General features: G+C 41.4%; 1 protein-coding gene across 9 annotated transcripts in view; it reads left to right on the top strand.

The window, feature by feature from the left end:
* frmd4a (FERM domain containing 4A) overlaps positions 1-12,589 on the top strand; it is a 145,416-nt gene that overhangs the window by 128,823 nt on the left and 4,004 nt on the right. For 7 of the 9 annotated variants that reach the window (XM_066684572.1, XM_066684573.1, XM_066684571.1 and 4 more), the window contains 10 exons: positions 621-762; positions 1,540-1,681; positions 4,511-4,644; positions 4,986-5,108; positions 5,746-5,977; positions 7,149-7,205; positions 7,590-7,827; positions 7,999-8,154; positions 8,495-9,339; positions 10,508-10,604. In XM_066684572.1, coding sequence (XP_066540669.1) covers positions 621-762; positions 1,540-1,681; positions 4,511-4,644; positions 4,986-5,108; positions 5,746-5,977; positions 7,149-7,205; positions 7,590-7,827; positions 7,999-8,154; positions 8,495-9,339; positions 10,508-10,604 — 2,166 coding nt within the window. The remainder of the gene's footprint in view (positions 1-620; positions 763-1,539; positions 1,682-4,510; positions 4,645-4,985; positions 5,109-5,745; positions 5,978-7,148; positions 7,206-7,589; positions 7,828-7,998; positions 8,155-8,494; positions 9,340-10,507; positions 10,605-12,589) is intronic. The other 2 variants (XM_066684570.1, XM_066684577.1) reach the window with 1 other exon arrangement.

The following is a 12,589-nucleotide window of genomic DNA, read 5'->3' as shown; positions in this document are numbered from 1 at the left end:
CTCATTTCTATTTGTCTCTGAGACTTATGAAGGAAATTGTAATCAGTTTGCTTATGCACAGTGTGAAGGTTTTCAAGGGAATGAGGTTTTGATAAGTGTAAGAGGCTGGGGCTGGGTGTTTATCTTAGCTCTGAGAGTGGACATGTGTGTGCTGGGTATTTATAGAGTGCTTCAGCCTTTTTTTAAACTTCATGTAACAACAGACCAGGGGAGGACCATCTTTGACACAAAACACACACATTTACACGTAGGTCTGCACCACACTGTAAATGGTGTGGGTATGTGGCCTACTCTGTGTGTGGTACAGTAGTTACTTCCTCGCTGCTTTTTTCCAAACCCAAATAATGTCCTGCTGCTTAGACTGTTGAAAATATTGAGGTTAGATGCTGTTGGGTTTGAAGTAAGATGTATGATGATATAACCATTATACAAGGGGTAGAGATAGTCTGCATAATATTGTAAGTAATAAATTACATTTATAGTAACGGTAAACTGGAAATGAGCATTTGGTGCATTTATCAACATCATAGTAAACACTAGACTAAATAAAACTGGACTGGTCCCGTAAAAGTATAATAGCATTCAGTGAATATAAAGTCGGTTTGTGTTTGCTCCAACTGCAGGGCGTCGGTAACGCGGAGGACATTTGGTCACAGTGGCATCGCCGTGCACACCTGGTACGCCTGCCCTGCCCTCATCAAGTCCATCTGGGCCATGGCCATCAGCCAGCACCAGTTTTACCTGGACCGCAAACAGAGCAAGGTATGTGTTTGTGTGTGTTCTTTTCAGTTCATGTCTTTGTAAAAAGGCCATTTTAAAACTGCCAGTGTTGCATCATGTGTCTCTGCAGTCCACTGAAAGGAAATTGACCTCTACTTCCTCAGTTGTATTGTGCTGTAAAGGGTGTAGCTCATTGTTTTATTAAACAGCAGTAAAAGAACACATGGATACGTAAATGAATTTGGACATTTTCTTATCATCTACTTGTTTCAGTTTACACAGTTGTTAACTGCTTCAGATTCTTATTCATAATCAGACAAAGGACATCAGTGTAATAACATGCAAGTTATTACAGTTAACTGTGTTTATCTGCTATACATTAGGCAAGTTTAGTGATCTACATTGTTTACTAGAAGACATGAATACATTGTGGGAGATTGTAATGCATCTAGAATTGCACAGTTTTTACACGTCACTGACTCTATGTAACAACCACAATGAATTGCAAATAGGCTGCTATTGTTAGTTTTCCTTGTTGCTTTCTGTATGTCTTGACTACAGATATGTAGATACTTTAGCAGTAATGAGTAGAGACACACACACATTCTACGCATGCTGATGTATTACTTTGCTCAGAGTGAGTATGAGGATTGAGTTACACTTTTAAAAGCTCTGGAATGTTCATCTCTTGGAAAATCCTGTCACAAAATATATGCAGCTGGCTTGCACATTCACTGTCTCTCTGCCCTGTCCTCGCTCTCTCTCTTCCTCCCTTTCATTCTCTCTCTGCCTCTCTCTGTCTCTCTCACTGTTATTCAGTCGAAGATCCATGCAGCCCGCAGTCTGAATGAAATAGCAATTGACCTCACTGAGACAGGCACCTTAAAGACCTCTAAACTTGCCAACATGGGCAGCAAGGGCAAAATCATCAGTGGTAGCAGTGGAAGTCTTCTCTCCTCTGGTTAGTACACACACCCACACTGTTTGCACACAGACCATTCGCGACATTATGACCAGTTATTTGTTTCTGTATTCATTGTTCATTTTCTCAGCTGCACTCACCATACAGAAACACTCTAAGAATGATCCACCAGCCAAATAACACCTGCTCTGTCCTGTGAGGCTTCTAACCATTGAAGAACAGGGTGAAAGGGGGCAAATAAATCATGCAGAGCAACAGATGGACTGCAGTCTGATTGTAGAACTACAAAGTGCTCCTGTATGGTCAGTGGAGCTGAGAGAATGTGCAGTGAGTTTAGAAACAAGGAGGTGGTCATAGTGTTATGGCTGATTGGTATACACTGACTGAATTTGTATCAGCTTGAGCCTTATGGCAGGTAATTTCCAAAAGAGCAATGATGTCATTTAATGAGATGACTTTGTCTTAATCTTATTTTGGATTCCAGTGAGTATGTGTATTGATTAGAAGAGGGTGTGAGTGAGTGTGTGTACTGGTGGGGAAGAATCAGTACAACCTCTAATTCTGTTGTTGTTGGCTACCTGTAGTGTTATCAGTTATTGCATCCAAAGATAAAGTCGGGCAGAGAATGAGATAGAGGGAGAGGGAGGATCTTTAGCCTCTCAGATATTCACCCCAAATGAAATGAGACATAAGAGAAGAGGTCATTAACAGAGATGGTCAGTTTAAAAAAAACTGTGCTGAAGTTCACTGAAAATGTACTATTAATTAGAGCATGAGGATTCTACGCATAAACCTGCAAAAGTTATAATCCCAGCTGTCCCAAGATCTTGAGGCCCCTCCTCTATATTTAGGTCCTGTATGGATGGACAGATTTAGGAGAGATAGATGGGGGAGAGAGGGATGGAATGGATGAGGTTTCTGCCAGCTTTGTCCTTACTTTCCAGAACAATGCTTCTCTGTTCTCACTGGCAGAATCAGGTTGTGTCTTTGTGTATGGTTGGAGGAGTGGGGTCTTTTTTACTTGTGCATATACACACAGTTTTTGCTGGGTAAGTTCACTAAAAGACATGGTTCTATAGCTCCAATGAACCCCACCCAGCCATAGCCTTTGTGTATTTGTCTGAGTTTCTGTGCACACATATGTGGAGAGTTTATATACACAGAGAGAAAAAAAAATATGGAGGGAGAAAAATCTCCCTTGGTTTAAATGTTTCCATAGAGAAGAATTGAGGCCTAACTGCTTCTTTCCTTTAACTGGCAGAAAAGTGGATCCTTATCCAACTCAGTGGAAACTCTATAAGCATTCTCTCTCTCTCTCTCTCTCTCTCTCTCTCTCTCTCTCTCTCTCTCTCTCTCTCTCTCTCTCTCTCAAAAGCCTTAGAGCTAAAGATTCTGTTTTTCACTTGTGAAAGGCTATGGGAAAACCCTGTAGCTTTGGAGTTTTCACAGATGATTTATGAGCCATTGGCTTGTGGAAGAAAGGCATTAATTTACATTTCCTGCAGATTTGAGAACATATTTTAGATTAAAGCTGAACAGGAATTTCAGTAGGTCACTCAGTTCCAAACACACTCACACAGACACAAACACATACCCCTCCCCTGTCTGGACACTGGAGACCCAGGTCATGTCCACTCATTTATAAGCTGACCCATCACTAATTCTCAGACAACTCCCCTGTCTGCTGGTCTCTCCACACTCCAACACTCAAACACACTCTCATGCTCTGACTGATCTATTGACCCTAAGCTTCGTAAAAAGACTTAAAAGATGACCCTGTGACCCCTCAATGTCCCAACCCCACACATATATGCACATAAAGCTGTGCAGTGTTGGTCAGCAAGGCTGAGCTCGTGTGGCAGGAAGTTGTTTGTCACACATGACAGCTTAAGAGAGATTCTAAAAAGATATTATAATAGATATTTTGATAATAGGTTAATTTCCTGTTAAAAATCAATTTTGCATACCATAAGTTACACAGATCCCTAACAGATAAACGCATCCGATTGGTGTGTTTTGCTTATTATATCATCTTTTTTGGGATGCTTGCTTTCAGTTTAAAAAATAAAATAAAATAAAAACTGCAGTGACATTTTCCATGCATGTCTTAGAAATTGGTTGAATTTTCTGCTCCTCTGTGTTTCTTTTTATATTGTATTTTCTTCTTTCAATCAATTTAAAACATTGCTTTCTGCCAGTGAATGATGAACTGGAACATCTGTGGATTTATTTATTTATTTATATATTTTTTGAAATATATGAAACAAGAGTGCAGCTTTATTTTTCTTAGACTTATCATTTTTCTTATCAGGTTTTTGAAGTCTGTGAATGGCAGGGCATGGTTTGTTATTTGAATTCAATTGGTCACATTTATTATTATTATTATGATTTGGAGATGTCTGAAGGCCAGTTAATGCCTGTTATGCTCCTTATCAGAACATTCCACTCACTTCCTTTTAAATTTTTGGGTTCTAAGAACAGGTGTACACACACACACACATACACCAACACACAAAATACTGCCATGCTTTGGCCCACACGGGACCTCTGTTAAACAGTGTTTCCTTGTTGAACTCCTTGATCCTATTCAGTCCAGAAGCACACTGCATTTGTACAGTCTACCCAGTCAGGGCGTGTGGGATAGTGACCACACAAACACATGTACACGCACGTCCATTGAGAAAGGTCAGGCTCATTGTTCAAGACTTGCCTGCAGTTGTTAAAATTGTTTGCCCTTTAGAATATTTTCAATCTTGACCTTTGCATTTCTCTGGCCTTCTCTTATACACATTATCTACACAGGAGGGAATGGGTCTGTCAGATCAGCAGTATGGGACTGATTGATATTTGGCATATGTGTGTATACAGGTTCTCAGGAATCTGACAGTTCTCAGACTGCTAAAAAGGACATGTTAGCTGCTCTGAGGGCAAGGCAGGAGGCACTGGAGGAGACTCTGAGGCAGAGGATAGAGGAGCTCAAAAACATATGCATCAGAGAAGCGGTAAAACACACTCATACAACCCCTCTTTGCACTGACAATTATCTCCATCCTACCTTTACACAACCTAGTATTAGAATCAGGCCTACAGAACCTTATTGTACACAAGGCAAAAAGTGGCAATTTCCCCTAATTTGTGATGTTAGAAACTAGAGCTGAAACACAGATAAGCAATAGCTTGGGGAGGATATTGCATGTACTCCATTTTCCCTCTTTGACACTTTTGTTATATTAATATGCTTTGGTAGTTTTGCAGTAGTTACAAGGTTAAAAAGGCTAACATGTAATGGGTTAGTCTTAGAGAGATATTTCTTATGTTTTTGCACTGTTCTTTTGTATATCAGGAACTGACAGGAAAGCTACCTAAAGAATATCCTCTAGATCCAGGAGAGGAACCACCCACTGTACGGCGGAAAATCGGCACTGCCTTCAAACTAGATGAACAGAAGATTCTCCCCAAAGGAGAGGTAAGTTTATCCTTTGACATCTGAGCTTTACTGCTATTTCCGAACACAAAGAAGATCAAATCAGGTATCAGGATGAGTAAACTTGCTAATGGACTGCAGACTGGAGTAGACGCTATACAAATATCTCCTCTTTTTAATCTTCTGTTTATACCAGAATCAAACTTTCCAAAGCTGTGTGTGCCTATATATAGTACTAGTCTTAAGTCTGGCAGGATTTAGAGGAAGTGGTGATAATGAGTGTGTGTTGAGTCTAGGCCAGAGGAGCAGAGTTACAAAGTTGGGCATGAAAACTGTGTGTAAGATGTGAGGGAACAAAAACAGTGTCTAATAAAAATGTATATCAAAGCTGTTGATTTAACAGCACAGTGCCTTAGTTGCCTGGCCTTTAAAACAATGGTAGACAATGAGGTGCTTGTGTGTGTGTGTGTGTGTGTGTGTGTGTGTGTGTGTGTGTGTGTGTAATAGTGTGGAGTGCTCAATTCCTGAAGCTATGTTGTCATACTCAAAGTGTTTTGGCTGAATTTTAGAGAATGTTATCAAGGAGTATGAGTTTGTGTTGGCTCATTTTAGTGTCTTTTTTTAATGGTTGTGGGTGCTAATGTGTGTTCTTATCTGGTTGTGTGTGTGTGTGTGTTAGGAGGAAGAGCTGGAGCGATTGGAAAGAGAGTTTGCTATCCAGTCTCAGATCACAGAGGCAGCGCGACGATTGGCGAGTGATCCTCATGTGAGCAGTAAGAAGCTGAAAAAGCAGAGGAAGACTTCATACCTCAATGCACTGAAGAAACTGCAGGACATAGAGAACGGAATCAATGAGTATCGCGTCCGCTCCGGGAAGAAACCCACACAACGAGCCTCGCTCATAATAGAGGGTAAGAAAATATACATGAATCATTAATGTTGACAAAAACAGAGCAGTAAACTCACAGATCTACACATTACCACATTATTTATTAAATCATATTCTCAAAGATAAGCTAACTGTGTACTATGTCCTCTCTCTCTCCACGGCAGATTGGTTCTGGGACTTCTAGATTGATAGATTAATTACCAACTTGTATCTGCCATTTTATTGATATTCCTAAAGTAGTTTATATTTTTACATTTTTAAAACAAATTTACATGACTTTCATTCATTCATTAATTCAGGGCGGGAGCACACCCTGGAGGGGGCGCCAGTCCTTTGCAGGGCGATACAAAGTCACACATACACTCACACCTAGGGGACACTTTTGAGTCGCCAATCCACCTACCATCATGTATTTTTGGACCATGGGAGGAAACCGGAGCACCCGGAGGAAACCCACACAGACACAGGGAGAACACACCAAACTCCTTACAGACAGTCACCCGGATCTTGAACCCACAACCCCAGCCCCATGACCCTGGAGCTGTGTAACAGCTACATCACCTGTTGGGTCCTCAATTTATATGACATATACTTTAATAATAACAATTTTTTGGCCAACTTACCTTATATTTTTAAGTATTTTTGGCTCAGCACGAGCAATAAATTATATTCCCCAACTTAAAAAAGTTTGGGCACAAAGATTACATTTATTAACTTTATTATTTATTACTAAACGTATTGTATTTATTAACTTTAATCCCATTAATAAAATAATTATAATAGTTTAACATTATTTAAGATGATGATAGATCATCCCCTTTATCAGAAAATTATGCATCAGTTACTGATCTGTTGTGCATTTTGTGATGGATGCAATATATTTAAGAAGAGGTCATGAACTTGTGAGTAAAAAGTGTGGGTTATTCCAAGTGGATATGAAACATCATTAAGTGAGTTAATGAAGTCTTGCCCTGTGTAAGGTCTCCTATAGGTGTGTACTAAGAGCAGTAAACCAGAATGTGAGCAACCTCCAGAGCAGGGTGTGAAATTCATTTAACACACACACACATACACACATGCTCCTGCCTGGAGCACTGGGATAAAGACGTGTTAGCCTAATCATTAGCAGCCTACCTGAAGTGAGAATGTGCTGAATGAAGTTGAGCCCTGTGTGTTCTGTCTGTCTCCTACAGAAGCTAACATCGGTTCAGAGGACAGCTCTCTGTCTGACGCGTTGGTGCTAGATGATGGTGAGTTTCACCTGCTCTGCAACAGTTCTCTCACACACACATAAAGGAACACAGTGATATTCTAGACACCCAAAGACACTGTCTGATATTCTGCCATAGCACGTTTATTTATATTGGTGCATCCTACATTACAAGTCATAGATAACATCAATAACAAAAGTGTTTTTTCTATTCCAATTTTCTTTTTTTTTTTTTTTGCCCTTGACATTGAAACAAAACTGAAAACTTTAGAAGTCCTAAGTTTAACTTGCATGTAGCGAGTGTTAAATGAAACTCCTAGCTTGTAACCACCTCATCATTCAACTCATATTCTTCAATTACATGCTTTTTTCATACTGCTGACACATGCATTTTTCCATCTTCCTACCGCTCTCTTTTTTCCAGATGATTCCCAGGTGACAGGGACCCCCACATTCTCTCCAATTGCCTCCCCACATAAAGGCCTTCCACCTCGACCGCCCTCTCACAGCAGGCCCCCTCCTCCACAATCTCTCGAAGGACTGAGGCACCTGCACTACCAGCGCAGTGACTATGACAAATCCCCCATAAAACCCCGCATGTGGAGTGAGAGTTCGCTGGATGAGCCCTACGAGAGGGTGAAGAAACGCTCATCACACTCCAGGTGTGGAGACATAAGGAACTAATCTACACACTACATTACTGTTGTCATAACAGTTGCAGAATAAATGTTTAATAAGAGTCATGTAAAATCGATTGAAGTATGCAGTGTATGACTTAAAGTTTAGTTGAAGACTTTTTCAGGAACTGTTTCTGATTCCGTTTCTGTGTTCAGTAGTCACAGGAGGTTCCCCAGCACAGGCAGCTGTGAGGCTGGAGGGAGTAACTCACTGCAGAATAGTCCAGTGCGCACCCTGCCTCACTGGAACAGTCAGTCCAGCATGCCCTCTACTCCTGACTTGAGAACCAGGAGCTACGTCCACTCAGCAAGGTACACACAAAGATACATACAGTTTTACTACATGTAAAAGTAAGCTATTTTTTGTCCACAAGATAATACTTTCCCCCTGTCCCAATACTTACCCTTGCACCTTGTTGGTGGGGAGGGGGAGGATTTGGTGTTTAACTGTTTAACATGGAAAGCTTGCTATTATAACAAACAACAAAACTAAAGACACTGTAGTGAAATCACATGTAGTTAAGCAACTTTACACAAAATAAATAAATAAATTATTTGTCCCACTTCAGCCTCATAATGGGAACATAAATTCTGTCTTATTCTCACCTGCCACTGTTAACCATCTGATAACCAATGTATTTCTTCCTCCCAGCCTTTCTCAGCCATTCCGTGGGCGAAGCTCAAGTCTGGAGTCTCAGGGGAAGCTGCTGAACATGGAGGCAGAGACAGAGGCAGGGCTTAGTCCAGATCTCTTCCTGTCCGGACCTCAGAGGACAGGGAGCAATGGTTCGGTTGTCCCTGATGACTGCTCGTCCTGCACAAGCCATTCAAGCTCAGAACACTACTACCCTTCATCCGGCTCCAACCCCAACTACTGCACACTGGCTGAGGACTCGCCCTCTAAAGCCAGGCAAAGACAGCGGCAACGTCACAAATCCGCTGGCCATCTGGGCACATCTAGCTCAGGCAGCATGCCCAATCTGGCTGCTCGCAATGGTGGTGGAAGCTCCCATGGCAGCAGTGTGTGTGGTGGTCACCAGGGGGTTTATCTACACAGCCAAAGCCAGCCATCATCTCAGTACCGCATCAAGGAGTACCCTCTGTACACGGAAGGCAGCAGCCCCGGTGCTGTGGTGGTCCGCAGCCTGGAGAATGACCAGGAGGGCCACTACAGCGTCAAGGCCCAGTTCAAAACCTCCAACTCATACACGGCCGGGGGCCTTTACAAGGAAGGCTGGGGGTCTGGAGAGGACGGGGAGGGGGGCAGTTGTAGTGGCAGACTCACTCCCTCCAGGTCTCAGATAGTCAGGACTCCATCTCTTGGGAGGGAGGGGGGAGGAGGTGGAGGTGGGAGAGTGGCAGTGTCCGAGGAGCTCCGGTGTTGGTACCAGCGCTCATCCGGATCGCTGAAGGAACACTCACGTGTCACACACACCAGCTCTAATGCTTCAGATGGCCGCGGAGGGAGAGTCGGGACACTCGTGAAGGGCTCACCAGGTGATTGCTCCAAGATTTTTTAAGATTTACAATCATATGATCTAATTACATTTCAGGTGTGAATACAAGTTAACAAAAGTTATGACCTTTTTTTAGTTTAATCTGTTTCTTGTGTGTGACCACAGCACATAAATAGAAATGGTGCAGACATTTGCAGAAAACCACATATTTCTTATGCACAGATATTTACAGAATGTTAAATTCAGCAAAAATAGAGCATTAATATGTGCAGAAGCATGTTTTATAAATATGTTGGGTGTAGACCAAAGGCCAGACTTTTTAAATAAACTGGCAGTTTGTTTAGACTGTGTCCAGTTGTTAAGCGTGTCCCTTAATTACATAAAATCTGCCCAGAGAGAGTGGTTTAGATGAATGCATGTGAAAAGGGTGTTACAAAAACGTGTGTGGAGTGTGTGCTACCATATTATCTACCTCTACATACAAGAACATTTTAAATGGTTTCTGTGTGGAGACAGAAAGGTAAGAGGTAGTGAGAAATAAAGCATGGAAAGAGGAAGCTCTTTGTGTTCCATGAAATGATATCATTTTGTATTACATTGTGTTAAAATATAAGCAGGGCCCCATTCCCATGCAGCCTGGGGCGTCCAGAAAGGCTTCCAGTGACAGGTCTCTTATTTCTGTACCACTTATTTCTTAAGGGAATTGAACATTCTTATGTATTTGGGCACAATGTTATTCTTCTCTTATTGCTTTGCTTTGTTTCCTATTTCAGTCAGTCTATTTCAGCCAGATACAAACATCTCATAGTGGAGTGTGTGTAAATATGCATTCATTTTAAGCAATAAGACAGCTGTATGTGTGTAAGGGGTGGATTAGGAGCAGGTTGACAAATTGTGTTGATTTAATGTAGGTGGTCAGTCCTGTTACAACAGTGTAGCTAAGTGCATTCCTATGAATTGTGTGAGGGGGTGGTATTCTGTTAGGGTGGTCTCCACACTCTCTCTCTCTCTCTCTCTCTCTCTCTCTCTCTCTCTCTCTCTCTCTCTGTGTGTTCACTAGAATAATGGCTGGAAGAAACACTTGGGAAGTTAAAACTCGGCCACATTTTAGTGTCACTATCAAGCTTATTTTATTAGTTTCCTCTAAGAGAGCGAGTACATGTTTGCGTTCACACACAAGTGTAATTACTCTCTGTATGTGTTTTTAGCTGCTTCTCCACACAGCCAGAGAAGTGGAACCCCATGTAGTGAGTCCGCAACCACTCCTCCGTGCAGCCCCCAGCACATACTCAACTGGCAGAGCGGGTAAGAGCCCTTATCCAGAGTGTAGTTTACACAGCATAGGTGAAAAACCTAAATTGATCTTTGGTGTTTACTTTTATGCAGTTAAATTCTGATGCTCAGTTACAACAGCATTAAAAATATCTCTTTGTAGATTATTGCTTGCATTCATTAAAAAAAAACTTTAATTTTAATGATCAAGATTCTGTGCTAAACTAGGCATTATGGCCACTCTTGAATCATCGTGGTGTCTGCTATATTAAGAAATTGACAGCACTTAACCACTTTTATGAACCCTCATGTGTGGAGAAGTACTCAGCACAGGCTGCAGTCCAGAATCTAAATTCTGCCTAAGCAGCGCACCACACTTCATAGAAGCATATTGTTCTTTGCTGATTACAGCACTACTGACAGGGTGAGGTAAAGTGCTGTCAGATATCTATTTGCAAGCAAAAGGTGATGGAGGTTAATATATCTAGTTGCTTATAAACTTAAACTTTGACCAACCTATCAAATAGGAATATATATGTGCGTCTTTCTCTGTACAGAACACGTTAGGTTTTATCCACTCATCATCTATAAGGGATTAGTCTTTAAGTGCTGTTAATCAATCCAAAATGTTCTAATGGCAGAGGTTCTACTACTACTTCATTTTATATATTTACATAATACTTTATCTTCAGACACCAAATATTTTTGTCTGATTTCTTTAAATTATTCTGGGTTGGTCAGAGTTGGAGCATTAGAAGCGCTGGCAGTAGGTGTAGTAATGTACCATAGACACTGACTTTTAGGTGCAGCAGTGTGCTTCCTTTTTGCTTCACTCCATGCTGTAGTTAGACACTAACTATTTTTAAATTCTGTAACAGCACATTCATGTGTTACCCCTACTAAACGTAGGCTGCTCTTCTTTCACCTGCTAACTTCTGTCACTGTTCACACAGCTGCTAACCTCTCTCTCTCTCTCTCTCCCTCCCTCTCTCTCTCTCTCTCTCTCTCTCTCTCTCTCTCTCTCTCCATATTCTTCCCTCTTTTTTTCTTTAACCAACTTCTGCTTGACTGCTCTGTGTGGTCTGGGTGTGTGTGGTGTTTTTCTTTGGGGCAGTGATACAGCTGAAAACTCTCCTACTGAAGACCGCTCTCCCTCTCACCAAAGCACTGACCAATAGAGAGGTACACTCTCGCATTCTCAGTCTCACTCTCTTTGTCTACGTCTGTAGCCTCTTTCACACTCAAAACCCAGGACATTTGCACAGACCTTTGGCACATGTATGCGTGCACCATTCACACATGTAGACCATAGAAGTCCTGGAACACAATACGAAAGTCCAGTGCAAAAAAAACATTTTTTGACACTAAAATTTAGGGTATTTATGATTGACTGAACAAAAGAATATAGAAACATAAGGATTTAAATGCAGATTAGACCTGTTTAAGAACTGTGTGTATTTAGTTCTGTATTTCTAATGAGCACGTAATCTGCTAAATCACAGCAACATAGTATAAGTGAGGAGAAATGCCTGAACCAGACTCTACATATACAGGTGGAGTTGTAGACTGTACTCTGGCCAAGGGTCGTTCAATACATTGTCCATCTTTTAATTGGGGACATTGTTCAGAAGCTTATGTTCCTATGCACATTACTGCTCTGCATCCAGGTAGTGAAATGGAAGGCAGGCAGACACATAAACTAGTGTATTAGGTTACTTACTCTTTGCTCTGCCGTTAGCATTTCCTCTGGTATGAAGATACCAAGGGGAAATCATGATTTTGTTACATTTGTCCTGGCAAGAGAGCCACGTTAGCCTTGAGATCAGTACTGTCACACGCTTTAACCAGCCTGCTGAATTTACACTTCAACAGAGGAAGTTTGGTTGCATCAGTAAATAATATAGGCATTGTACATGTATAATTCTGTAAGAGAGATTAACTTGCATAGCTTTTGTTCTGAAGCGACACTTAATGACAAGTGTCATTAACGCACACATCAGTTCACATATGAGCCCTCT

This window comes from Hoplias malabaricus, chromosome 11 (assembly GCF_029633855.1).
Source record: "Hoplias malabaricus isolate fHopMal1 chromosome 11, fHopMal1.hap1, whole genome shotgun sequence".
Taxonomy (NCBI): Eukaryota; Metazoa; Chordata; class Actinopteri; order Characiformes; family Erythrinidae; genus Hoplias; species Hoplias malabaricus.
The sequence above is the reverse complement of the archived record's forward strand: the minus strand, read 5'-3'. Positions and strand labels throughout refer to the sequence as shown.